A 26,144-nucleotide genomic window follows, 5' to 3' on the forward strand; every position below is an offset into this window, starting at 1 on the left:
ATAATATCATGCTAAACAGATCATCAGATAGATGTAGTATCTAGTTGGTTTCTTAAGACCTTATGTCTTTATAAATATCATTATTGGTCTTAATTAATAAAAAAAAAAGCTTTAATGATGCATTATTCAAATCAGTCTTTCCCATATTTTTGATAAGGATAGGCAATCATTTTGATTCAAGTTAGGCAATGAAGTAAGGCCTCAGCACACTCTCCTTATTTCGAAGGAGTGTGCTGAGGAAGGCATTCGAATTTGTACCAACATCTATGTAGAAGGCATGTTTCAAACCAGAGAATGTTGTGATTTGCCTCTATTCTGTGTTGTGCTAATCCAGACTTTTTGTGAAAAATATATGATTGATGTTCTTATATTCTTTTTTTCTATTGAACATCCAGTTTGTCCAAAGTAGGAAAGATGGCAGTCACATGGAACCTGGTATACACCTGGAAGAGACATAGGTGAGTGTTTATCTTTAGAAGAGGGGAAATAAGTTGAGTTTATTAATAGGAATATAAATCGCTACTAAATCATATTTCTTCAGAATTCTTGAAATAGGTTCTGAAATGCCATAAACGTATGACATTGGAACCCTATGCATTAATTCTTTGTTGTTTGGGTTAGGTTTGTATGAGTCAAACAGATGTTGTGTAGTCCTTTCGGAGAAGTCACTTAATTTCATATATTGTTTGTTAGAAGAGAGTTCTTCCTGTAGATGGGGAATTGAACAATTAGTCTTAGCTCATGAATTAAACACTTTATGATTCCTGTCTTTTGAGAAGGATGATGTGCAGATTGTTGAAGAATGTAACGTCCAGTTAAAGTGGGTTTTCTATAAACTTCTTCTTCTGCAGCTTTTCCCACCTAAGTAGGGTCGTTGTTTGTGGTGAGTCTCCTCCACAACCTCCTGTCTTGGGCTGTAGCCACATCCAAGTTCTTCATTCTCAAGTCCACCTCCACCATCTCCCTCCATCTCTTCTTCGGCCGTCTGCACTTCCTCCTTCCCTGCACATCCATCTGCATAACCTTTCTTCCCACATACTCTTCCTCCCTCCTCATCACATGACCAAACCATCTCAACCCTGCCTACTGTATCTTTGCTCTTAAGTTCATAACTTTAACTATTCCCCTTTCTCTGTCTGAAAAGAAAGCTTTTAAATAGCTTTCTTTTCAGATGGAGATATGTTAGATGAAGGAAGCTTGGATTTAAGTAAAATGGATGCAACTTCTAAGTGGAGATTATTAGCCTCTTCACTGGAAAGATTAAATAAATTTCGTTCAATGCTAAAAAGTAAATCTAAATAGGGTATCTTTTTTTGGCACTATGGAGAACTCATGTCCTTTTGAAAGAATAAGTGTTTCACTGTCAATAAAAGGGCATCCTGAAACTGTGATAACCTAATTATCTGGAACATAGAGACACCTGGCAATAAGGACATTGAATTTACAGTTTAGTTGTCAATTTTGTTTATTAAATGAATGTTGTAGAGAGCATTTAGCCATATTATGAGCTATGTAGGAATGTTGTGGGTCTAAGTTTGAGGAGATAAAAATCCAGAGATCAGCAACAAGATGAATATTAATGGAAAGATCATGTTTAGCAACTCTGAGTTGATTGTGGACCAGGTGATTTTATAGTTTCCTTTATCTTTTATAAACTTATTTATAAATAAATAAATATAATTTGAATGAATCTCTATGAAGAAGCTGTGGACATGTGTTTATGCCAGGATAGGATAGATCTGAAAACAGCCAAAAAAAAAAAGAAAAAAAAAGCAAACTTATCTTGGTTAGTGAGTAGATTTATCAAAAGTGAGGGAAAATGAAACATTAGTGTGTTTTGGATGCATCAAAATTCACTAAATTATCTTCATATCACTTGAGAATGGCTAGAAGATCATTGTTTAAGGCAACGGGCATAGAAGATCTTGAAGACTTGGTCATCAGAGCACTACAGATTTTGTGAATGACAAAGAGGAATGGAGTGTGCTGTCCTCAGCAAAGTAATGAACAGGACAGATAATATCTTATCTAATTAATGTTAGTGAGATATACTGATTTATAAGAGAAAGTGTGTAGAAGGAATCACAGAGCCTTGGAGTAATTCAGCATCAATGGAAAAATCAGATGAAAGGAAATCATCCAGCATGATATGTAATGAACAATCAGAAAGGAAGCGTCTGATCCCATACAAAGGGTAGCACAGAGACCACAAGATAACAGCTAGAAAGAAAGAAGACCATGATGCCAGATATAATCAAATGCCTTTGAAATATCAACGCAACCACATGTTATTATCTTTCCATGGTGTGTCCAAAGGTAAGGTGGCAAAGAAAAGCTCCCATGTGTTGGGAAAATGATGGGAGATTATCAAAAATTCTGGTAGGTAGGTTACCAGCTAGTGTTAGATCATCACTGACATCAAACAATTCAGCTTCTCTTTTCCAGCTTGGCGGTGAAGTTAGAGAAGAAAAGTCAGTTTGAATTCCAGATGTTGAAATATCCAAGGAAGATTATCTGAATGCTAGATAGATGATCAAAAAAGTTTGAGTATAATCATTAGAATTTGGAGGGTGGAAAAGGCAATAATGAAGGAAACAAAATACAAATATGATCTTGAGCCAAAGCAGATCATCTAAAGAATATTCCACATCTGATAACCTCTGGCACAGTATACCAGACCTGACACATGTTTCATCCTCTTTATGAAAGGCATCACTCATAATGTACTGTGGAAAGTTTAGGCAAGCTGTTGTTGCAGAGGAATAGCAACTGAGATGTAATGATAAATAGCAGACTGGATTTGGATCTCTGTAAAGGCATATCAGTGGTGCACATCATTGATGCTGATATTAGCCTCAGAACACTGGTAAAGTCTATGTGGAAGATTTTTAAGTAGTTTTGTTGTAGGTATATTTTTATTGATTTCTGCAATTTTTTGTTGTACTTTTGATATTTTTTGAAAAATGTTAGTTGTATTATGTGAGTAAGGTTTTCTTACCACAGTTAGACTATTATTTTTATGCTGTCTCTCGTGTTAGCATGCTCGAAAAATTTATAGAGCAGAGCCACATAGTGGGGATGAAGGAGTTGTAGGCATGACTCCCACAAAGGATGTGTCTAGACCCCAATCCAAGCATGGCCTTGACAGTGCCCCATGCAAACTGCTATACCCAGACTCCCCCCCCCCCCCCAGGCCTAGAATGGCAGAGTATTGCCAGCTGATTGGAAAACCTCCCAAATGTTACCAACAGGTTCAGTCCCATGTGCTATCTGGTGGCCATTTTGTGGAAACTGCTTTACTACTGTATTTTTGAATGGAGGATGCACTAGCAGTATGACGAACATGCCCACCAAGGCCGCCACTACCATCCATGCTGCATGTAAGAAGGAAGGGCGGGGACAGAAATTAGGCTTCATGGACACCCAGAAGTTTAGTTGGCATTTCCTCCACCTGGGGATGGTATGCTTTTAAGATGGCAATTTGTGATGTAACAAATCTTCTCTTCCAGCTTGGCTGTACTTCATTGCTCATTCTTATATCACTTTCCAAATCATGAAATCAGCATGCATTGGCATATCCCTTTTCATCTATTTCCTCTGATTTTCACACATTCTCACATACTACATACATCTATACATAATATAGCACCTTATATGGCATGGTTTGAAATGAAAATTATTTATATATAAATTGATGGAGCTTTTAATAATGAGAGATACCTGCAGCTCTTTGGTCTTATTCTTTATTATTTCTTCTAACAGTGTGTCATCAAGTTGCTTCTGCTTCTGTGTTGTAATGAGCTCCTCTACAGTTGTATTCATATTTGCTTTCAAATCAGTGAATGTCTTACTCAGAGCCTAAAAATTAAAAAAAAAAAAAAATTCTGTAGCTTTTTCTTAAGAATATAATTATGATAATTAAAATTCCATTTTACCAGAAAAAGAATAAAATCTGAATACATAAAAGATAATCTTGAAAGTAATCATTTCAAACTGAACGTAATCTTATTTTCCATCTAAGTCTAAGACATAAACAGGAAGACGGTTATGATTATTTGTTATGATCTTAAACTGTTATGTTATAATTGGGCATTAGAGCTATTATTATTATCGAGTAACAGGTTAAGCATGAAGTAAATAGATTTCCTTAACCCAACATTACAGAGATCATCATCGTTTCATAATACATACTATCATAAGGTGCACATAATAATATGATAGTACTACACAGTTAATAAGAAGCTCATCACAACATAAGTTTACCTCTATACAGATAACACAAGTCTTTTAGCTATTAGGCTCCCCTCTTAACATAACTGTTCTCTATCTAAATTCACTTGGTCTTCAATTTCAGTACTCTCACCCTATCTCCTGTTTTAAAGTTACTACAAAGAATGCTTGTTTAGTGAATCAATATTCATCTAGTGTATCAAAAAAGGACTTAAGAGTCCATAGTAGTGAAGGAAGACAAGCGTTTACATGTCCTTGTACAACTAATCTTTATATAGAAAGTTTTTGCTTGGTTGTAACATGTATATTATGCCAAAGTATATTATACTTTACAAGAAATTATATTCTTGTTTTAATTCTTTACCACAAGTATAAGCAAACAAAGTTTATGTGTTAAGTACATTCATGACTTGTCTACTCTACTCGTACATAGAGGTGGTTGACTGCATATCAACTGCATATCAAAAAACCATGATCAGAAAGATCACAACCTGGACCAGTTTTGTTCCTTTACTGGGATTGCATCAATGGGAGATAGCCCCCAAGAAGATAACTAAAGGTAAATCAATACTGAAGTCAAATAATATTTTCTATGTACAATGGTATAGCAAGCCACTGTGTATATATATATATAGAAAAGTTCTAGGAAAGGTAAGGGTACCAGAGATGAGATCTTTTTTGCCTTAGACAGATCATAGAAAAATATAAAGAATTTAAACTCTTTATGGTAATGTGTTTGATAAACAACTCAAAAGCTTTTGACTGTGTTCAGCAGCATGTGAAACTGTGGTAAGTAATGAAAATAATGGGTTTTCCTCAACACACTATCAGGTTGATAGCTAACTTGTACAGTGAGCAGAAGGCTATGGTAAGAACAGGTATTGGATTAACTGATTGGCTTCAGATTGGAAAGGGAGTTGAAGCCTCCAGAAAAGCATATGGTTGAAGAAAGCCAGAATGCGAGTGAAAATAGTGGCTCGATAGGGAATTGCGGTGTACAAGATGGCAATGTGAGCGGTGATCTAAGAAAGAGTGAGAGCAATTATACAGAAAGAGAAAATGGTTTGAATGATAAAAAAAATGAGGAATTATTTGTAGGAAGTGAGATCGCTAGGCTGCGCGCAGTGATACAAGATGCGCAGCGGCAATTAGAGCACCTGCAAAACTCTTTCCAGAGTGATTCAGCTAACGGAAATAAACAGCGTGGGCGAGTTTCCGAAATGAAGGAGAGAGTATTGTATGGTGACTCGTTATTAAGAGGAGTAATAGATGGGAGTGTAACTAAATCGTACTTGCCGGGTGCGAAATTTAAGGATGTAAGTTGAGAGCATTAGAGTGCAAAAACAGAGGGTGAAAGAAATAACAATTGTGGCTGGTACGAATTAATTGAAAGGTGATAAATTTTTTATGAGAGAGGACTTGAAAGTATTGTTAAAGGTAGCGAAAGAAAAGAGTGACAGAGTTAGAATGGTAAGTCTGTTACCGCGGTATGACAGAGAGGAGTTTAGAAGGAGAGCCATAATCGCAAATGATATTATGCGCAGGTTATGCGGACGGTGTGGTGTGGAATTTGTGGACGTGTGGAATGAGTTTGATGGGCGAAAGGACTTATACAAGATGGATGGACTGCATTTGAATGGACTTGGTGTGCGGAGACTGGAAAAAGTGTTGCTGAATGAAGTGAAAATGGATGTGCAGAACCAGGGAAACTAGAACTACCAAGGAGGGGGGGAAGTGGATATCCAGACATCAGTGAGACAGTTGAGTGTAAAAATGTATATAATGTACCTGAGCCAGATAAGGACAAAAAAAGGGAATGGGATATTTAGAATAACGCATCAAGATAGGGGTGGGACAAAGGGAACACTGCAATTCATGTATACTAATGCCAGGAGTATTAGGAACAAGAAGGAAGAATTTTTGGCCTTGATTGGCTCTTCCTGGCCACAGGTTATTGGCATTAGTGAAACATGGCTGACGGAAGATGATATAGTTAGTGGGATAGAATGTGTAGGTTATAGTATGTTTAGGAGGGACAGAGAGAATAAAATTGGGGGAGGGGTGTTATTGATGATAGCTGATGAACTGCAGCCAAGGAGAATTGAAGTATTGCAGGATAGTGAAAGGAGCTCATTTGAGGCTATTTGGTGTGAGATTGATACTGGCAGAATAAAATATACAGTTGGGTGCTGCTATAGACCAGGTGATGGAATAGATGGTGGAGATGGTATGCATAAACAAATTAATGAAATGAGTGGAAGGAGGGTAATTATTATGGGGGATTTCAACTATGGTAACATTGATTGGAAGGAGGAGAGGACACATGTGAGGAAGGAAATGGATTTTATTCAATTATTAAGGGATAACTATCTGAAACAGCATGTAATTGAAAATACTAGGGGTGTGAGAGTGCTTGACCTGGTAATAGTATCTGAGAATTTGACTGTAATGAATATGACCATGTTGCCACCTATTGGTGAGAGTGATCATAAGGTCTTGACCTGGGAGGTGGCTAAAGGTGTGAAATTTGTGATTAAGACAGGGTATATGTGGAATTACCGTGCTGGCAAGTATGACAAGCTTAGGAGATTGCTTGGATCAGTGCCATGGCATGTACAACTGCAAGGGCTGGACGTCGATAGAGCATGGGAAGTGATCAAAGAGCATTTACAGGAGGTTATGGCTGATTGTATACCTAAGGTCCGAATAGTGAAACAAGGAGGGGTTAAATGGATGAATAACACCATTAAGCTTGAGCTGCAAAAAAAGAAACAACTATGGAGGGAATTTAAAGAAAGGGGTGACCTGCAGGCACACGAACGGTATAAAGTACAGGCTAGAAGGGTAACGAGTGTGGTAAAAACAGCAAAAGCCGATTATGAAAGGAAACTAGCTATGCAAGCAAAAGAGAATCCCAAACAGTTCTTTCAATATGCTGCAAGCAAGAAAAAAACTGTACATGGCAAAATGATTTTAAGGAATGACGATGGTAAAGAGTTCACTGAACCAGTCGATATAGTGGAGTTATTGAGCGCGCACTTTGCAAAAGTATATCATCCAGGTGGTGACGTTGAAAAAATGAAGGAACCATTAGTTTATATGGGAATTGTGATGAATGAAGTGGAGGTGAATAGTCTATTACAGAACCTTAATGTGAATACATCTGTGGGATTGGATGGTATACCGGCACAGGTCTTGCATGAAGCGGCTAATGAATTATCAGTGCCCTTGACCATGTTGTTTAATCTGAGTCTCAGGTCTGGCTTAGTCCCGAAGGCATGGAAAGAGGGGAAAATAGTTCCACTGCATAAAGGAGGATCCAAGACTATGGTTGCAAATTACCGACCGATCAGCATATCAGGAGTCGTTGTCAAGGTCTTGGAGAAAGTAGTCAAGGGAAAAATACAGGAATGGATTGATGAAAATGAGATACTGTACAGAGGACAGCATGGCTTTGTGAAGGGTAGATCATGCCTCAGTAACCTGCTCAAGTTTTATAACAAGGTGACAGCTGAACTGGATAAGGGAAATGGGTTTACAGTGATACTGCTGGACCTGGCAAAGGCGTTTGACAGGATACCACATGGAATTCTAATCCGTAAACTACAACATATGGGAATGGATATAGGGTTGTGAGATGGATAGCTGGGTGGTTGATGGAGAGATATCAAAGAGTAGTTTATTCAGGAGTAGAGTCCAAAAAACGGCCTGTGACTAGTGGTGTGCCACAGGGTTCTGTTCTTGGACCACTGCTGTTTAATCTGTTCATTAACGATATAGGGAATGGTCTAAGTGGGACAGTTCATTTGTTCACTGATGATGCAAAGTTGGGTAGGGCGATAGTGAATGCAGAAGATGTCAAAGTCTTGCAAGATGACTTAGATAGATTGGAGTTCTGGACTAAGGAGAATGGATGTCAATTTAATGTGACAAAATGTAAGGTTATGCATTTCGGAGTGAAAAGATTAGCAGCAGTATACCACATTGGTGGAACTGTACTCCAAGAGATTGATGAGGCCAGGGACTTGGGAGTGTTGGTGGATAGGGAGATGAAGTTTAGGGGGCACATTGCGAAAGTAGCTAAATCAGCTCATCAACTCACTTGGTTGTTGAAAAATACCTTGACGAGCAGAGAAAAACAAGTTATTGTACCTCTGTACCGAGCCCTGATAAGACCTCATCTCGACTACTGTGCCCAGATTTGGTCACCTCGGTTCCTTCTTGATGGGGAGGAGGTTGAGAGGATCCAGAGGCGAGTGACTAAGATGATAGCAGGTCTATGGAATGAACCATATGAGAACAGGTTGAAGATTTGTGGGTTGCAGAAACTAGTTGATAGGCGAAAAAGGGGAGATACGATTGAGACATTCAAATTGCTAAAAGGATTCTATAGGATTAATTCAGATGATATTTTTGAGATCAGGACTGGTGGTGGGAGAACTAGGGGACACCCATGGAAGCTGGGCAAGCGCGTGGTTAGCAGGGATGTTAGAGCTGGGTTCTTTACTTTTAGAGTGGTAAATGAGTGGAATAAGCTGCCAGAGTCTGTTGTGGGTGCTATGACAGTGAGCGAGTTCAAGGCAAGGTATGATAGATACTGTGAGAATGTTGAACAGCTGTGTGAACATGATGTTTATGGCCTCCCTCGATGAGTCTAAGGACTCCTGGAGTAGCCCGTGGTAATAATAATAATAATAATAATAATAATAATATAATAGGATCACCTGGTGAGTACTGGTGTGTCACATCACCAAGCATCTGAGTGATCATGTGCTATCTGTTGATATCCAATGAATAGATGGTGGAATGGCATATCACCAAACTATTAAAATATTCTGTATCAGAGATACTTGTAGAGAGTTTTTTTTCACTTGATCACAAACTATATTATACTTGACAAGAAATCATGTTCTTGATTTAATCCTTTACTCAAGCATAAACAACGTTATTTATATGATAGCTGTGATAAAGTAGGCAGTTTTCACTGAAGCTATAATTCTGTATTTATTATTATTATTTTTTTTTTTGTATTTCTTGTCTGCAGCTTTGAGCATGAGTAAAATGGCAGTGAAATATAAGATGGCACAACAGATTAATGCATGTGGCATGGATTTTTCGAAAATGGTGAGATGTCATGAATGCATTATGTATTCTTGGGGAGAAATTGAGGATATTTATTTACATGAAGAGGAAAAATAGGAGAGATGAGAGAGTTTAGGTGTGTAAGAAGTGTAGCATACTTATGGATTATGAAATATCATTGAATGTAAGCGGCAGTGGGCAAAAGATCCTGGATGTAGCTGTGGCAGTAAGCGAGTTGATGGTATGGCTGAATGCTTGAGCAGTAATGGTAAGACAGTGAGCAAAAGTGGTGATGAGTTAGCAATGTTGATTGGTAAGACAGCATGTATGGGGGGGGGGGAGTTAGTAGCGGTAAAAGAGCCAGCAGTGGACTAGCAGTGGTAAGCAGTAAGACAGTAGATATGCAAGGTAGTGAAAATATGATCTGAATAAATGGCACCAAAAAATTAATTGAAGATATGAAAGTGGGGTTGGTAAAGATGAGGCAAGAGATTAAACATATGAGAAATGAACTGAGGAGAATTACGGATTTGCATGGGAATGCGAGGAAGAATGGGAAGAAAGATTTGAAAAGAAATATCATGTGATTTGTAAATGGCAATGTACAGAGATTCGAATAAGAGGTGTGGTTAATGAAAACATGCACAAGGTCTGTTTTCTGAGAAGTAGAATGAGCAGGGTGGTTGAAGAATTGAATAAGAGGAATACACAAGCAAAAGAGTTGGTAGTGGTAGTGGGCAGAAATGATTTGACTGGTAGTAAGAGGAATATAAGGAGGGATGTTATGACACTGTTAAGGAGAGTGAAAGATAACAGTGTGGTAGGTAAGGTAGTCAGCATGTTGCCCAGGTATGATAGTAATGAGTTGAGAAGGTGAGTGAAGATTATGAATGGCATGCTAGCAGAGATGCATGAGGAGAAAGGAGTTCATTTTGTGAATGTGTGGGATAAGTTAGAGGCACAGAGTGAGCTGTATAAAAAAGATGAGCTACATTTCAATTGATCTGGTGTGAGTTAGTTGGAGAAACTACTGCTGCAAGAGAGAATGAATAAAGTGAATGTAAGACCTGAGGAAGTAAGGGGTGTTTTAAAAGAGCAAGAGAGGCAAGTTTGTAAATGGAGAGGTGAGCAGCACAAGTGAAGAACTAGTGTGCATGTTTACAAATGCTAAAAGTATCTGAAACAGGGGAGATCAGGGAGCATTGATAAAGTTCGATCACCCAAAAATTGTTGGTATAAGAGAGACATGGTTGAACAAGGATGACATTCTGGTAGGAATAAGAGAGAAGGAACTCAGAGTGGGCAGGGAAACAGGGGAGATCAGGGAGACACTTCAAGAAAAGTGTAGATGATGGTTTTAGGAGAAGATGTGTGAGTGTGCAAGAAAGGATAAAGACAGCCAAGGAAGTGGAGATGACATTTAGGTCTGGGGAGGGGTGTAATATCAGTGATGACAGACAGAAATGAACAGGGGAGAGGGGAGAGAAGTCATGTTCAAGAAGTGGGATTAGTGAAACTTTTTATAGAAACAGCAATGGGCAAGTGTGTGTGTGTGTGTGTGTGTGTGTGTGTGTGTGTGTGTGTGTGTGTGTGTGTGTGTGTGTGTGTGTGTGTGTGTGTGTGTGTGTGTTTACAAATGCCAGAAGTATTCCAAACAGAAGGAATGAAATTGTAGCATTGATGAGTTAATATGACCATAAATTGTTTGTATAAGTGAGACATGGTTGAACAAGATAACACTCTGAGAGGAATAAAAATGGAGGGATATGCAGTCTTTCGCAAAGACATCATCATCAAATTCCTCACATGTACCCTCATACAGGATATGATAGTACTACATGAAAAATTTACATCATTACTAACTTCCTATCCACAATTTTCCTCCAAATCAGTCTGTTACTTGCCAAGACTCTAACATTATCAGATCTTATATTTCTATCGTATAAGGCACTTTGTACCGTATCAATCCACCTATATCTTGGTCTTCCTCTGGGTTGTTTTCCAGCCAACCTCAGAGAACACTTGTTTTGCTAATCTTTCCTCGCCCATTCTGTTTAAGTGACCATACCACCTGAGATTTGCTCTGCTAATGCATTCCTTGATGCAGACAATGTCAAGTTCTTTCCTAATATCCTCGTTTTTAATATGATACTGCCATTGATGCCATCTGTTCATGCCTATAATCTTTCTCAGGACTCTCATGTCTGCGGTCTCTAGTCTTTGGTCAAGTGTTTTACTTCTGATTGAGCTCTCAGATCCATAAGTTAAAACTAGTTTGAACACTGTCTTGTATACAGCTAATTTAGAAGTCCGACTAATTTCTCTCTTATTCCATATGAATTTATTCAATTGATTTCCAACCATACCAGCTTTGTTGATTCTGTTCTCTATTTCTGTATTAAATTTACCATCTTCACTAAAAATCATGCCTAAGTAGCTGAAATGTTTTACATGTTTCACAGGTTCTCCATTCACAATGCAGTTGACATTTTCAATGATTCTGCATATTTTCATTATCTTTGTCTTTTTTTTTATTGCTGAACTTCATACCATATCTATTACAGCAGTTATTCAATTTAGTCAGGGAATCTTGCAAATTTGTAGCGGATTTATTTAGAAGTATAAAATCGTCCGCATAAAGCAAAGAGCTGACATTAACATCTCCAATTTTGATATCAAGTTTAATACCACTTCCCTTCATAATGTGATCCATATAGATAATGAATAACAGAGGTAATAATGTACATTCTTGTCTCACACCAGATTTAACATTAAACCATCTTCCTGTACTTCCTTCAATTCTAACTGCTGACTTACAACTCAAATAAAGACTCAGTATTGCTTGATATAATGCCCCATTGACAACATACAACTGTTGAAAGTTTATTTTTCACTAGGTTAGACTATAATAAATTTAGTTTAATCCTTTATCCCAGTGAGAGCAAACAAAGTTTGCACCTGAAAATATCTTCAGGACTGAATATAGTGTTATAGTGTTGTACTAACTTACCTGGGTAAGTAGTCAAACACCAGGCAACTCGTAGCAAAGGTGGAGCAAGCTACCAACTCTCCTATCCCAGTATCTCCCATAATGCAAAACACATCTCCTTGTGGATATGCATACTGTTATGCATTAAGGGATTGGCCACTACCCAGACTAGTTTCGACCTTTATTGAGGTCTCTTCAGTGGGAGCCAGGCCCAGAGTTGGAGATACCAGGCAGAAGCAGTAGCAAGGTCATCTTTACCTATAGGAGTTGTCAAAAGGTTTGCCACCTTTTTTTTTATTAAAGGATTATCGTAATTCTAGTGGAAAGGCTTAGACGTTGGTTATGCATTATTACTAAATAGTTTAGGGAAATAACAACATAGAGTCGGATATACATTAAAATAACTTTTTAATACAAATCCAATATTTTGGCAACATCACATTGCCATTTTCAACAGGAACTTGTGAGCAAGACACGTGCATGCAGGCACAGCAAACAGTAAATGAGGATGAAGCAGGAAGCTATTCTTTCTCCGAAAGTCTTACTGGTGCCCTCTTAATAATGCATAACCAACATCTAAGCCTTTCCACTAGAATTACGATAATCCACAAAGATTCTACCGCACGTAAAGCCCACCATTACGGTAAAATGAAGTTGAAGCTATTAAGACAACTTAATCGTCTCGCAGGTAATTCCTAACTGTGTTAAATTGAAGCACCAGTTCTCTTCACAAAAGGCTCTTCGCATTTATTATCGTGCCAGCCAAGCGTTGCTCAGGGAACAAATCACTACCACTCGCCATTTCCTGAGTGATGCTAACTCAGCTATCCAGGCACTCGAAGATTACCTTTCAAGCATCTTAAGCCATGAAATGTGGTCTATTTTGCACGACATCTCATGCACTGCAGTGGAGAAAGAATTTAAAAAAGTATGAGATCGACACATCAAAAAATTTGAAAATTTAATAAAGAAGAACGCGATCTCGAAATTGCAACTTCCTACCGAAACGGTAGTCAACCTTTCGTCGTGTACTGTGAAACCCGAAGCACTTGACGCCCTCTCACGTGGCCACAACTTCGCCATTGCAACCAGAAGAATACCTGCAGAGAATATTATGATACAAGTTGAACATGGGATAAGACACATTCCTAACCACGTCGCCAATGATATCAGACTGGATGTGGCTTGTGTTCTGACCAAAGCAAAACCACCTAAAGCCAACATGCCCATTAAAGAAATTAAATATCTACTAGAATTAAAGAAAAACAAGGAAATAATAATCACCAAAGCGGATAAAGGGAACACCACAGTATTACTTAACCAAAAGGATTATACAGGTAAGCTGAAAGCTCTACTGTTAGATTGGGCTACTTACCTCCCTATCGAGTACAATCCCACCAACTCACAAATTAGAAAACTCCACGGGCTCCTTAAGAAGGTCACTTCTTGGCCTGTGGAAGTCACTAACAAATTAAAACCATTTACCTCCATACCCCCCCCCCCCCATATTTATGGACTCCCAAAAATACACAAGGAAAATGTGCCATTACGTCCCATAGTGGATGGCATTGATTCCCCCACATACAAACTAGCTAAACATTTGGCCAAAGCTCTCTCACACTATACTGGCAACACACCTTTATACATAAAAAACTCAGCCCACTTCAAAGCCAGCATAGAAAACCTTACACTCAAACACACTGACATAATGGTCAGTTTTGATGTCTCCTCCTTATTTACGAATGTCCCTCTCAAAGAATCCTTAGAGCTAATCCAAGCTAAATTTCCTCCCGATATCACAGCCCTATTTCAGTTCACAATGAACTCAGGCTATTTTGTTTGGCAAGGAAAATTCTACAAACAAATAGAGGGGACAGCCATGGGTTCTACACTCTCCCCACCCTTGGCCAACTTTTATATGGAGATTTTTGAAGACAAAGCCTTAAACTCTGCCCCACAAAAACTAACCATTTGGCTTCGATATGTAGATGATGTGTTCGCTATTTGGCCACATGGCTCCAATGCACTCCTCTCCTTCCTAACACACTTAAACAACCAACACCCCAGAATCAAATTCACCTTGGAAGAAGAAAAAAACAACTGCCTTCCTTTCTTAGACACACTAGTCACCCGCCAGCCTGATGGAATCTTGGTTTTCTCAGTCTATAGAAAACCCACCCATACAGGCAGATACATTCACCAACAATCCCACCACCCTTCCTCACAACAATATGGTGTCATTAAGACACTACACAACAGGGCTAAACTTATCTGTTCAAATGACGATGCCCTAACCACAGAACTAAACCACATTCTCAACACTTTCTCAGCCAATGGCTACCCTCCCAAAACAATCCAAAAAATATTGAAATCAATAAACCACAAACCCCCCCCCCCCCCACCTCACAACAAGGATTACTCTAAATCCATCACTATACCCTATATCAGAGGCACCTCAGAAAAAATTACAAAAATCTTAAAAAAAACAGGGCTTAACTTCTTGTTACAGACCATATAAGAAATTGGCATCCCTTATCCACTCCACTAAAGACCAACCTCCCCCCCTAGACCTACCTGGTGTATAGTAGGTCCCTTGCAGCTGTAAGCTGTCCTACTTTGTCCAAACAGGCAGGACAGCCAATTACAGAACACAAGGACTACATCCGGTTCCACGAATACAGCTACTTGGGTTTTGCAGACCATGCTCTGGATACCTGCTATAGAATACGGTGGAAGAAAGCCACGATCATTCACCGTAGTAAATACAAGTACGAAAGGCTTTTCATGGAATCAGCCTCAGCCCTAAGAAACAATCCTAACCTCAACAAATTTGGCTGCATGAGACTGCCTCAAATTTGGGAAACCTACATCAGAAGACCTCAGCCCAATTGCCCAAGAATACCAACATTGCCCACTAGGGGGCACCAGTAGGACTTTAGGAGAAAGAATAGGTTATTGCTTCATCCTCATTTATTGTTTGCTGTGCCTGCGTGCACGTGTCTTGCTCACAAGTTCCTGTTGAAAATGGCAACGTGACGTTGACGAAATATTGGATTTGTATTAAAAAGTTATTTTAATGTATATCCGAGTCTACATTGTTATTTCCCTAAACTATTTAGTAATAATGCATAACCAACGTCTAAGCCTTTCCACTAGAACACCAATAACATAGTCGATGAGACTTTTCTTATTCCTTGCCTCTTCTCTCTATGTGAATTTGTGCACATTTTTATGTTGGAACATGCTGTTAGTAATAACTAGTCCATGTCCTGATCAGAAATCCAACAGGTATTTGAAATTGTTATTAGCTTTGCTCTTTTCTCCAAATTTTCCCAAAATATTTTTGTATGCCTGACAATCATTTCCTACTCTGCTATTTAGATCCCCAACGAGGACCAACTTTTCCTTTTTCATTGTGTCAGTTGCTTTCTCTAAAGCCTCAAAAAATTCCTTCACTTCTACCTTAGTAGAACCTTCTGTGGGACCATAGGCACAAATAAGTCTCATTGTCCAGTTCCCCATTCTGATATTTGCCCACATCACTCTACATGAGACTGCCTGCCATTCAAGAGGATTAGCCTCGTATTTTGTGTTGAATACTATGACTACTCCTTCTTTTCCTTGATTGTCATTGCCTGAATATAACATTTTGTATTTATTGCTCAGAAAGATCTCACCAGTTTTTGTCTTTTTTGTTTCAGTCACCCCTATTATGTTGATCTGGTATTTATCCAATTCCTCAGCTAGCTCCATTTCTTTGCCATTCAGGCTTCTTATGTTGATAGTACCGATCTTTAACTCTGGTGATGTTGAGTTGGGGTGTGATTTCAGATTTGTTCCAGTAGCTGACTTTTCACTGTTCGCCTTGGTTCCCTGGCGAAAACAACGGGGGCCTTGTTTAACCGGGCGACGCCCCAGCTGGCTTGAAATTTTGTCATGTTGTACCATCATTTTGTATTTTGGTTTTTTATTTGTATTTTGCAAAGACAGACAAAGCAAAAAAAAAAAAGGAGAAGTGTTATTGATGATGGCAGAAGAGTTGTGCTCATCTAGGATGGAGATACAAGGAGCAAATGCTGACAATAGTTTTAAAACAGTATAGTTTGAAGTGGAGGTGGACAGGATGAAATGTTTTGTAGGGTATTGCTATAGACCTGGTAATGTTTCTGGCAGTGAGAAGGAAATGTTCAGACAAACTGATCTGGTTAATAAGAAAAGGGTGATCATTATGGGTGATTTCAATTATGGAAATACAGACTGAAATGAACAGACAGGAACCAAAGAGAATGAATTTCTTGAGTTTTTAAGGGATAATTACCTTAAGCAGTATGTTAACAGAGGCCACAAGTGGATTGAGGATCTTGGATTTGGTTATCTAGTCAGAAGATATTGTTGTAAATGAAATGTCACATCATCCTCCAGTTGGTAATAGTCACTATGAAGTGATCACTTGGTTGATGGCCAGAGATATCAGGACTTTTGTGAGAAACAGTTTTATATGTAACTATAAGGCAGGTGATTATGACAAACTCAGGGAGCAGCGTGTGGTGATATAATGGAATGAGGAATTATATGGAAAGGAAATCAATGCTACTTGTTCTCTACTCAGGAAGTATCTGGCAGAGGCAATGGCTATGTGTATTCCAAAGGAGAGGAGATTAAATAAGGTAGGTGAAAAATGGATGAATGAAGAGGTGAAGCATGAAATCAGGAAGAAAAATGCATTGTGGAGGCAGCATAGGATGAATGGAGATAAACAGTTACATGAGGAGTACAAAGAATAAGCAAGAAGGTGACTCACTTAGTAAGGGTAGCAAAAGTGCAGTATGAGGAGCAGTTAACAAATGATGCTAAAAGAAATCCTATGGAATTTTGTCGATTGTGGCCAGGAAAAGAAAGAATGATTATGGGAGGATGATGTAGGTCACTGACGATCGAAGAATAATAAACACTGAGGAGGATATAGTAGAGGTGTTTAACGAGCAGTTCATTAAAGTATACCATCCATGAGATTATAACATAATGCAGAACTTGGAAGCAGTGGGAATGTGGGAGGAACCACTGATGGTCAAGTGAGCAGGATGTATATGAGAAATAAAGTAAACTTAATGTAAACAGGACAATGGAACTTGGTGGTATATCACTGTGTCTTGAGGGATTGTTCCAGGAAGTTAACAGCAGCTTTAACTTGCCTTTTTAACATGGATCTTTGATTGTCCAGAGGAGTGGAAAAATGGCAAAATTGATCTGCTTTATAAAGGAGATGATAAGACCAAGGCTTTGAATTAGAGGCCAATATGTTCATCTGGAATTGTAGTCAAGGTGTTGGAGAAGCTGATGAGCACAAAGATTCGGAACTATGGGAGAGCAGCAGAATTCTCTTTAATGGACAACAGGGTTTGCTAAAGGAAGATAGTGCTTTAGCAATCTGCTTAGTTATTATAACAAGGTGACAAATACATTTGATAAGGGGAATGCATACACAGTAATATATTTAGATTTTGCCAAGGCAATTTTGGCTTACTAACCTTAAATGTTAACAAACTACAGATAATCCAAAATAAATGTATATGAATAGCATTCAATGTACCATGATTTGCAAGAACTGGTTCACAAGGGATCTGGGGATCTTGGTCAATAAGGAACTGAAGTTCAGAGGACACATTGCAAAAGTTGTAAGGGTTACTCAGAAAGTTGCTGCTATAATATGAGGAATCTTAACAAATGCAGATAAGGAGGTGATGATGGTTCCATTGTATAAAGCACTAATCAAATCTCATTTGATTAGTGCTTTATACAATGGTTTTCTGTACACATCCCTGTCATCCCTGGAAACTGTACAAAGGTGATGCGAGTAAAGAAGTAAAAAATAAATTTTTTGAATGGCGGGTGGTGAATGAGTGGAATGTGCTGGAGTTGGTTGGGAGTGCTCCAATGCTAAATGTCTTCTTGGCAAGGTGTGACGGTTATTGTGATCTGTGAGTGTTTGATCTCAAGGATGACTGGACTCCATGGAAGCTTCTTAGTGGTACTAATACTATTTAATTCCTTTCTCATATATATATTTGTTCTTCAGGACAAACAACATATTTAAGAATTACTTTTAATCTCACACCATAAAAGTTTAAATTTAGTCAAGCTAACTGAGTGAAAGCGTCATTAATCTGGTCAACTGTTAACAGCATAGGCCTGACCTCTAATGGGGAGAGAGAGAGAAAAAACAAAAAACACTACATCAAAGTTAGAGTCCTGTTATCTATATGTGTAGAAACTACTAACAGGTAATTAAAACAAAAATAGTATTTATGGTGACTAAATCAATATCTGAAATAATAGCTGAAATTATTTACTAGAGTCCTGGAATAGAAAAGTTGAAGCATAAGTTATGTGGGTTAGGGTAGTTGATTAGAAATTCTAATCAACACCCTCGCTAATCAATTCTAATCAATCAATTGTAGATGAATGAAGTGAATCTGATGAACAAAATAACTTAGAAACCAGCAAAGTAGGTGTGTGGTGAAGATAAGCTTAGGGCAAGTAAATGCGAGAATAGGAATGATCAAAAAATGCTGAATGTAATTTCACATTTCTAATATTTGAAGGGGCATTCCTTAAAAATGTGATCAAAATAGCTATCATCAGCTATTTTCCATCATGATGGGAAGTTATGATAACTCATTATTGCATTAATAATAGAAACGATGTGCATTACAGCTTTATGCATCGGACATTTTGTGATTTTGTTAGAAATCTTATCTATACCTGGTGCTTTATTATTCTTAAGTTTGGTGATGATTTCAGCAGGAAATGTCAGTTGGATGAGGTTTTCATAGTCTGTGCATTTTATTGTAATGCATAACACAGGTGTGTGCGCTTTACTGATGAATCCGGATCCACATGGGTATAGTTTGGACTGAACTGTTTCTCTAGGCTATCTTCAACTTTGTCTACATCACAATAAACCAAACCTTGTTTGTCATGGATTAGTGGAGAGGTTTAGCCTATACATACAGTATTAGTCATTTTCCAGTGCATCTGATCCTCTGTGTTTAAGGACTGAGGTTTTGTCTCTCATTATTGATTTTGATAGTTTTTAAGCACATATCAAACTTTGTTTTCAGCCCTGTTGAGCATTTGTTCTGTGGCATTGGCACTTGGTTCTATTCTTTTTAAAGATGAGATTTCCAATTTCTTGATGAAATTGATTGGAATTCTTGCATAGCACATCCATGGGAGCAACTGTTAATGTAGTTGTTATATGCTTTTCCAAGCTGAAAATTGAAGCATTGATTTTTTTTTTCTTTGAATCAATGGTTTTTGCCCTGAAGAACAAATATATATATATATGCGAATTTAATTAAATAGTATTAGTATCACTAGAAGCTTCCATGGAGTCCAGCTATCCCTTGAAATCAAACACTCACATATCACAATAACCGCCACACCTTACCAAGAAGACATTTAGCATATTGCCTGAATGCAAAATCATAGTAGGTGTCTCCCAGGGTCCCCTGTTATCACCTCTGCTCTTGCCATCTATGTGGATGACATCCCATGTACAGTTGCTACCACAATGGCTCTATATGCAGATAATCCTGCAACAATGGTACATGTGAGGATAACCATTAACACAAGGAGATACTGCCATTCATGCAAAGATGCCAGAAACATCAGGAATAAAGGTACAATGACTTGTGTAATACAATGTAGCTAATTATACTACATGTAATTCCTACACTGTATTACCAAATGGCTGGGTGAAGGATGTCTTCCAGAAAAGAAAATGTGGACAAAGTCTGAGTTATCAAGATGATAGTTGATATCTATAGCATATTTGGAAGGAGAACTGGTTAAGAGAAGATCCAGAATATTTAAGAGGCTGGTTAGGATCACTTAGTATTATGGTAGACAAATAGACAATTTGTTTCAAAGCCTAATGGGTGGTGCCAATGTTTTCTAAGTGGTCTGTTCTAGGACAACTAGTGAATGCTGGTGAGTGTATTCTCATAAGCTCTTTGGTCAATCAACTTATTTTTTTACAAAATTTTCATAGTTTCTACATTCAACTTTGAAATGATGCTGGATCTACTATCCACTTGACTTATATAATTTTGCATTGCCGAACTGAAGCCTTTTGACTCTTTATTTTAGTAAATAGACAGTTTGTGTTAGATAATTTAGTTCACAAGCAGAAAAGAAGGGACATGATAGAAACTTAATGGGGTTCTATAAGTTGATACAAAACAATATTTTCAGTACATGAGGGAGAGAACTAGGCATTACCCCTGGAAGTTGTGTAACAGTGGTATTAAGAGTAGGAAGACTACATTTTTTTTTGAAAATGGTGAATAATTGGGCACTGGAAGGAATTGCTAGGGATAGTTGTGAGTACTCTGACAACTAGTGAGTTTCAGGAGAGGTATGATAGGCAATGTGTGAATAATATCAGCATGAGTCTCCTGCAGTGAGTCTTCAGACTCCACGGAGAGGCCCATAATAATATCATTATCAGCAGCCAACATCTGAGCATATTTCACAGTGAAACCAGAGAAGTAAAGTGTTGTGAACACTGAAGTCCATAAACAAGATGACCTTGTTTGTATTAAATGGGTTGGTCAGTATGATTTCCATGTTTCTTTTTTATGATCTGATTACTCCTTCCATTCTATCAGACATCTGATTCAAATGTTTTGGAGAATAGAAATAGTAATCAAACATGGAATGAGGGCCTTCACTCACAGTCTTCTCCAGAATGCCTGACCACCAACCCAAGTTTTAGTTTTCCAGCAAGTATTCTAAAGCAGCTTAAGATTAAAGATACCATTATGATCCCAAATCATCCAAAGATAATGCTGATCTCCTGACATTAGACTTCTCCTCGAACCATACAGATGACTCAAGTTAATCAGTACTCACAAAACTAAGAATGGCTCTATTGTGAGTACTGATTAACTTTAGTCATCTGTATAATGGTTCGAGGAGAAGTCTAATGTCAGGAGATCAGCATTATCTTTAGATGATTTTGGATCATAATGGTATCTTTAATCTTAAACTGCTTTAGAATACTTGCTGGAAAACTAATTGAGAGATAACAGAACAGACAGCAAAAGACAACAACTTAGATACTAAGAAGTCCATTCACTCGATGCAAATGAGTTCAAAATATGCACTCCCCCCATCCAATAGTATCTGTACAAGTCATATTTATCTACCCATGTATCCAACAGTATGAAAGCAAAGCAAGCCTAGATTCATATTGTTGAGCCCCCAATTATCATTCAATTAACCTTATCTCAATCCTCTTGGCAAGTAATTGAGAAATTCATCAACACCAAATGTCTTTACTCACTGGGGACTCAACAATACGGATTTTATAATCTCATATCTTTTAACTAAACTGACTAATTTTTTGAAAAATAGCATTATTATTATTATATTATTACTGGTATTGCACAGGCATCTCCATGAAATCATAAGACTCATCATGGGAGAACCAAATGATTAACACTATCTATTATACCTCTCTTTGATCCATTAACATTCATTAACAGATAATGCACTCACAACTGACTCATGCAACCTATTCCATTCATTAACTGCTCACAGAGTAAAACATTTAGTCCTCACACTTTTGCTAACCACACTCTTACCCAATTTCCATGAATGACCTCTTGTTCTGGCCCTATGGCCAAGTAATGAAACATTTCCCCTGCATTTAAATAACTTAAATATTTCTATTTGTCATGTTGTACCATCATTTTTTATTTGTCCTGGTGCAGGACAAATAAAACAAAGGACAAAAAAACTGCACCAGGACAAAAAAATTTGTCCTGGTGCAGGACACCAGAGTGTACAGAGGATTTGAAATTGGAAGTGATCACTATTTAGTCTTGAGCAGGATAAAATTGAATTTCATATTGAAAAGAATAACATGTAAGAAAGTTTTAAAGCGAATAAAAGTTGAGCAGCTCTCAGATGTGAACTGTAGACTAAAATACAGAAATATTATTGAAAAGAAAATGAAAGAGTTTGAGAACAGGAATCAAACCTTGGAGATTCAGTGGCAAACTCTGAAGGAAACATTGATTGATTCTGCCAGAGAGGCATGTGGTGAGGTTGTGTGCAAAGATAAAAAAAATGAGAACTCCCTGGTGGACACAGGAAGTTAAAGAGGCAGTGAAGGAAAAGAAGAAAGCATATCAAAAGTTCCTGGCAAATAAGTCAGCTTTTACTCTTACAGAATACAGAGACAAATGTAAGAAAGCTAAACAGTGTGTAAAACTAGCTAAACAAAAGTCATGGGAGGACTTTGGCAAGAATATAGAAAATAAATATCAAGAAGGTGGCAAAATATTCTGGAGGTTGTTGAAGAAGCTTAGGAATGGAGGAAAGAGTGCTGTAAAAGGAATTAGAGATGATAAAGGTGAAATGAAAACAGGAGAAAAAGATATCCTTGAAGTATGGAGTAATTACTTTGAAAAACTGCTAAATGAAACAAGCAGTGATGACAGCACAGTGATAAAAAACACCGACCAGGCATGCAGTCAGGAATACATATCCATACTTGAAGTAGAAAAAGCCATCAAAGGCTTGAAATGTGGAAAGGCAGCAGGAGTAGATGATATTCGACCAGAAATGGTAAAGTATGGTGGTATAAGAGTCTTACAGTGGCTGCACTGCATAGTTCAGAAAGCCTGGACAGAGGGACGAATTCCCAATGATTGGAGTAGAGCTCTCATAGTACCCATATATAAAAAAGGAAATAAAACTGAATGTGAGAATTACAGAGGTATTTCCCTACTGAGTGTTCCTGGCAAGATCTATGCAAGTATACTTGAGAAACGGTTGAGAAGAATTGTGGAAGAAAAGCTTGGTGAAGAACAAGCGGGATTCAGGCCAAATAGAGGCTGTCAGGATCAGATCTTCACTTTACGACAAATAGTCGAGAAAGCATGGGAATATAACAAAGATCTGTATTTAAGTTTTGTCGATTTTGAAAAGGCATATGACAAGGTGCCAAGAGAGAAGCTATTCAATACGCTGCAGTTATATGGTGTCAATGGGGCATTATATCAAGCAATACTTAGTCTTTATTTGAGTTGTGAGTCAGCAGTTAGAATTGAAGGAAGTACAGGAAGATGGTTTAATGTTAAATCTGGTGTGAGACAAGGATGTACATTATCCCCTCTGTTATTCATTATCTATATGGATCACATTATGAAGGAATGTGCTATTAAACCTGATATCAAAATTGGAGATGTTAATGTCAGCTCTTTGCTTTATGCGGATGATGTTATACTTCTAAATAAATCCGCTACAAGTCTGCAAGATTCTCTGACTAAATTGAATAGCTGTTGTAATAGATATGGTATGAAGGTCAGCAATAAAAAGACAAAGACAATGAAAATAGGCAGAATCATTGAAAATGTCAACTGTGTTGTGAATGGAGAACCTGTGGAACAAGTAAAACATTTCAGCTACTTAGGCACAATTTTTACTGAAGATGGTAAACTAAATATAGAAATAGACAACAGAATCAGCAAAGCTGGTATCGTGGGAAGTCAATTGAATAAATTCATATGGAATAAGAAAGAAATTAGTCGGAACACTAAATTAGCTGTATACAAGACTGTGTTAAAACCAATTTTAACTTATGGATCTGAGAGCTGGGTCAGAAGTAAAACACTTGACCAAAGACTAGAGACTGCAGATATGAGAGTCCTGAGAAAGATTATAGGCATGGACAGATGGCATCAATGGCAATATCATATTAAAAATGAGGATATTAGGAAAGAACTTGACATTGTCAGCATCCAGGAATGCGTTAGCAGAGCTAATCTCAGATGGTATGGTCACTTAAATAGAATGGGAGAGGAAAGATTAGCAAAACAAGTGTTCTCTGCCTGGTTGGCAGGAAAACGACCCAGAGGAAGACCAAGATATAGGTGGATTGATACGGTTCAAAGTGCCTTAGACAATAGAAATATAAGATCTGATAATGTTGGAGTCTTGACAAGTAACAGACTGATTTGGAGGAAAATTGTAGATAGGAAGTTAGTAATGATGTAATTTTTTCATGTAGTACTGTCATATCCTGTACACCCCTTGAGGGTACATGGCAGGAATTTGATGATGATGATGATGAAATATTTCTATTGTACCCTACCCCCTTTTTTTTGCCTATCAACTAACTTTTGGAATCCACAAATCCACAATCTATCCTCAGAGTAAACATTCCTCATAGTAGACTACTCACCATCTTCAGATACACTTGTGACATTATGATTATAACTTATAGACACGTTTACACAAGAATATTTTAATATTTGCCAAATATTTCAGTCTGAAAATAATAGACTATCTTCAGTGGCTACATAGGAACAGTTTTTAACAAGGTAGAATACCAACAATTGATCATTCAAAAGTAGAACGAGCCGCATGATGTTATATTGCTAAGCATTAAAGAGAGGAAAAATTTCATCAGAGTGATGAGTAAATTAAAGGTATTAATTCACAATTTCATATAATAATCTTAATTTATAAATAACATTAGACTAATGTAGGAATTAAAAGTCTCAATTTAAAAAATAATAATAATAATAATGTGTTATCCTGATTAAACTTTCCCATTAAACAATGCCTAACTTGAATCGAAATGACTGTATATCCTTATCAAAAATATGGGAAAAGTTTAATCAGGATAACACATTAATTTTTTTTTTTTTTTTTAAATTGAGACTTTTAATTCCTACATTAGTCTAATGTTATTTATAAATTAAGATTATTATATGAAATTATGAATTAATACCTTTAATTTAATCATCACTCTGATGAAATTTTTCTTCTCTTCTCTTTAATGCTTAGCAACATAACATCATGTGACTCGTTCTACTTTTGAATGATCAATTGCTGGTATTCCACCTTGTTAAAAACTGTTCCTATGTAGCCACTGAAGATAGTCTGCTATTTTTAGACTGAAATATTTGGCAAAATATTAAAATACTCTTGTGGAAATGTGTCTATAAGTCATACTGCATCTTTGTAATGCACCTCTAGTTTCTCTCCATTTCCTCAACTTGAAGAAACCCAGGTGGCCAGATCTGAACACAGTAATCCAGATGTGGTCATATCATGGCTTTATAAAAAGGAATGATAACTTCCTTATCTCTGCTTGTTAGTGTGTTATTCAATAACCAAGTAATCCTGTAAGCCACCCTAGCTACTTTAGCAATATGTCCTCTAAACCTTCAGCTGTCTATCTACTACTACCCATAAATCTCTGGCATCAAATTTCCTAGAATACAGGTCCCTGAATGTGATACACAGCTTGTAATGTTTGTATCCCAAAATGCATAACTTTACACTTTTTCACATTAAATTGACATCCATTATGATTTTCCCATACTTTTCAGTCTATTTAAATCATCCTGCAAGCTCTCTACATCACCTAGATCAGCGATGGCGAACCTTTTTACCCAGGTGTGTCAAACATCTTTTTTTTTTTTTTTTTTTTTTTTTTTTTTTTTTTTTTTAAATATTGACGTTGTTGATGTGCCACTTGCATACATGCATTATAAATTTAACTACATAATCATTGATGGTGACTTATACATATCATATTAGGCTATTTATATAAATTTAACTACATAATCATAGATGGTGACTTATACATATCATATTAGGCTAATTATTTAATAGGACATTGATATAAAATCTATGAATTCATATTATACAATTAATTTAATAAAGTGAAATTAAAACTTACATTACATTTAATGACTTTTCTGTAGCTGAGTACTGGAAGAAAGTTGCTTTATAGAAGGGCTATAGTGTGTACATTTTA

The 26,144-nt window shown here is 37.3% G+C and overlaps 1 protein-coding gene across 1 annotated transcript in view; it reads right to left on the reverse strand.

The window, feature by feature from the left end:
• Positions 1-26,144, reverse strand: part of LOC150093710 (centrosomal protein of 290 kDa-like) — a 400,621-nt gene that overhangs the window by 303,929 nt on the left and 70,548 nt on the right. The window contains exon 7 of the mRNA XM_090412504.1: positions 3,721-3,858. Coding sequence (XP_090268630.1) covers positions 3,721-3,858 — 138 coding nt within the window. The remainder of the gene's footprint in view (positions 1-3,720; positions 3,859-26,144) is intronic.

Source organism: Typopeltis vanoorti, chromosome 23 (genome assembly GCF_054136105.1).
Source record: "Typopeltis vanoorti isolate ZY-2024b chromosome 23, IOZ_Tvanoo_1.0, whole genome shotgun sequence".
In the NCBI taxonomy this organism is placed as follows: domain Eukaryota; kingdom Metazoa; phylum Arthropoda; class Arachnida; order Uropygi; family Thelyphonidae; genus Typopeltis; species Typopeltis vanoorti.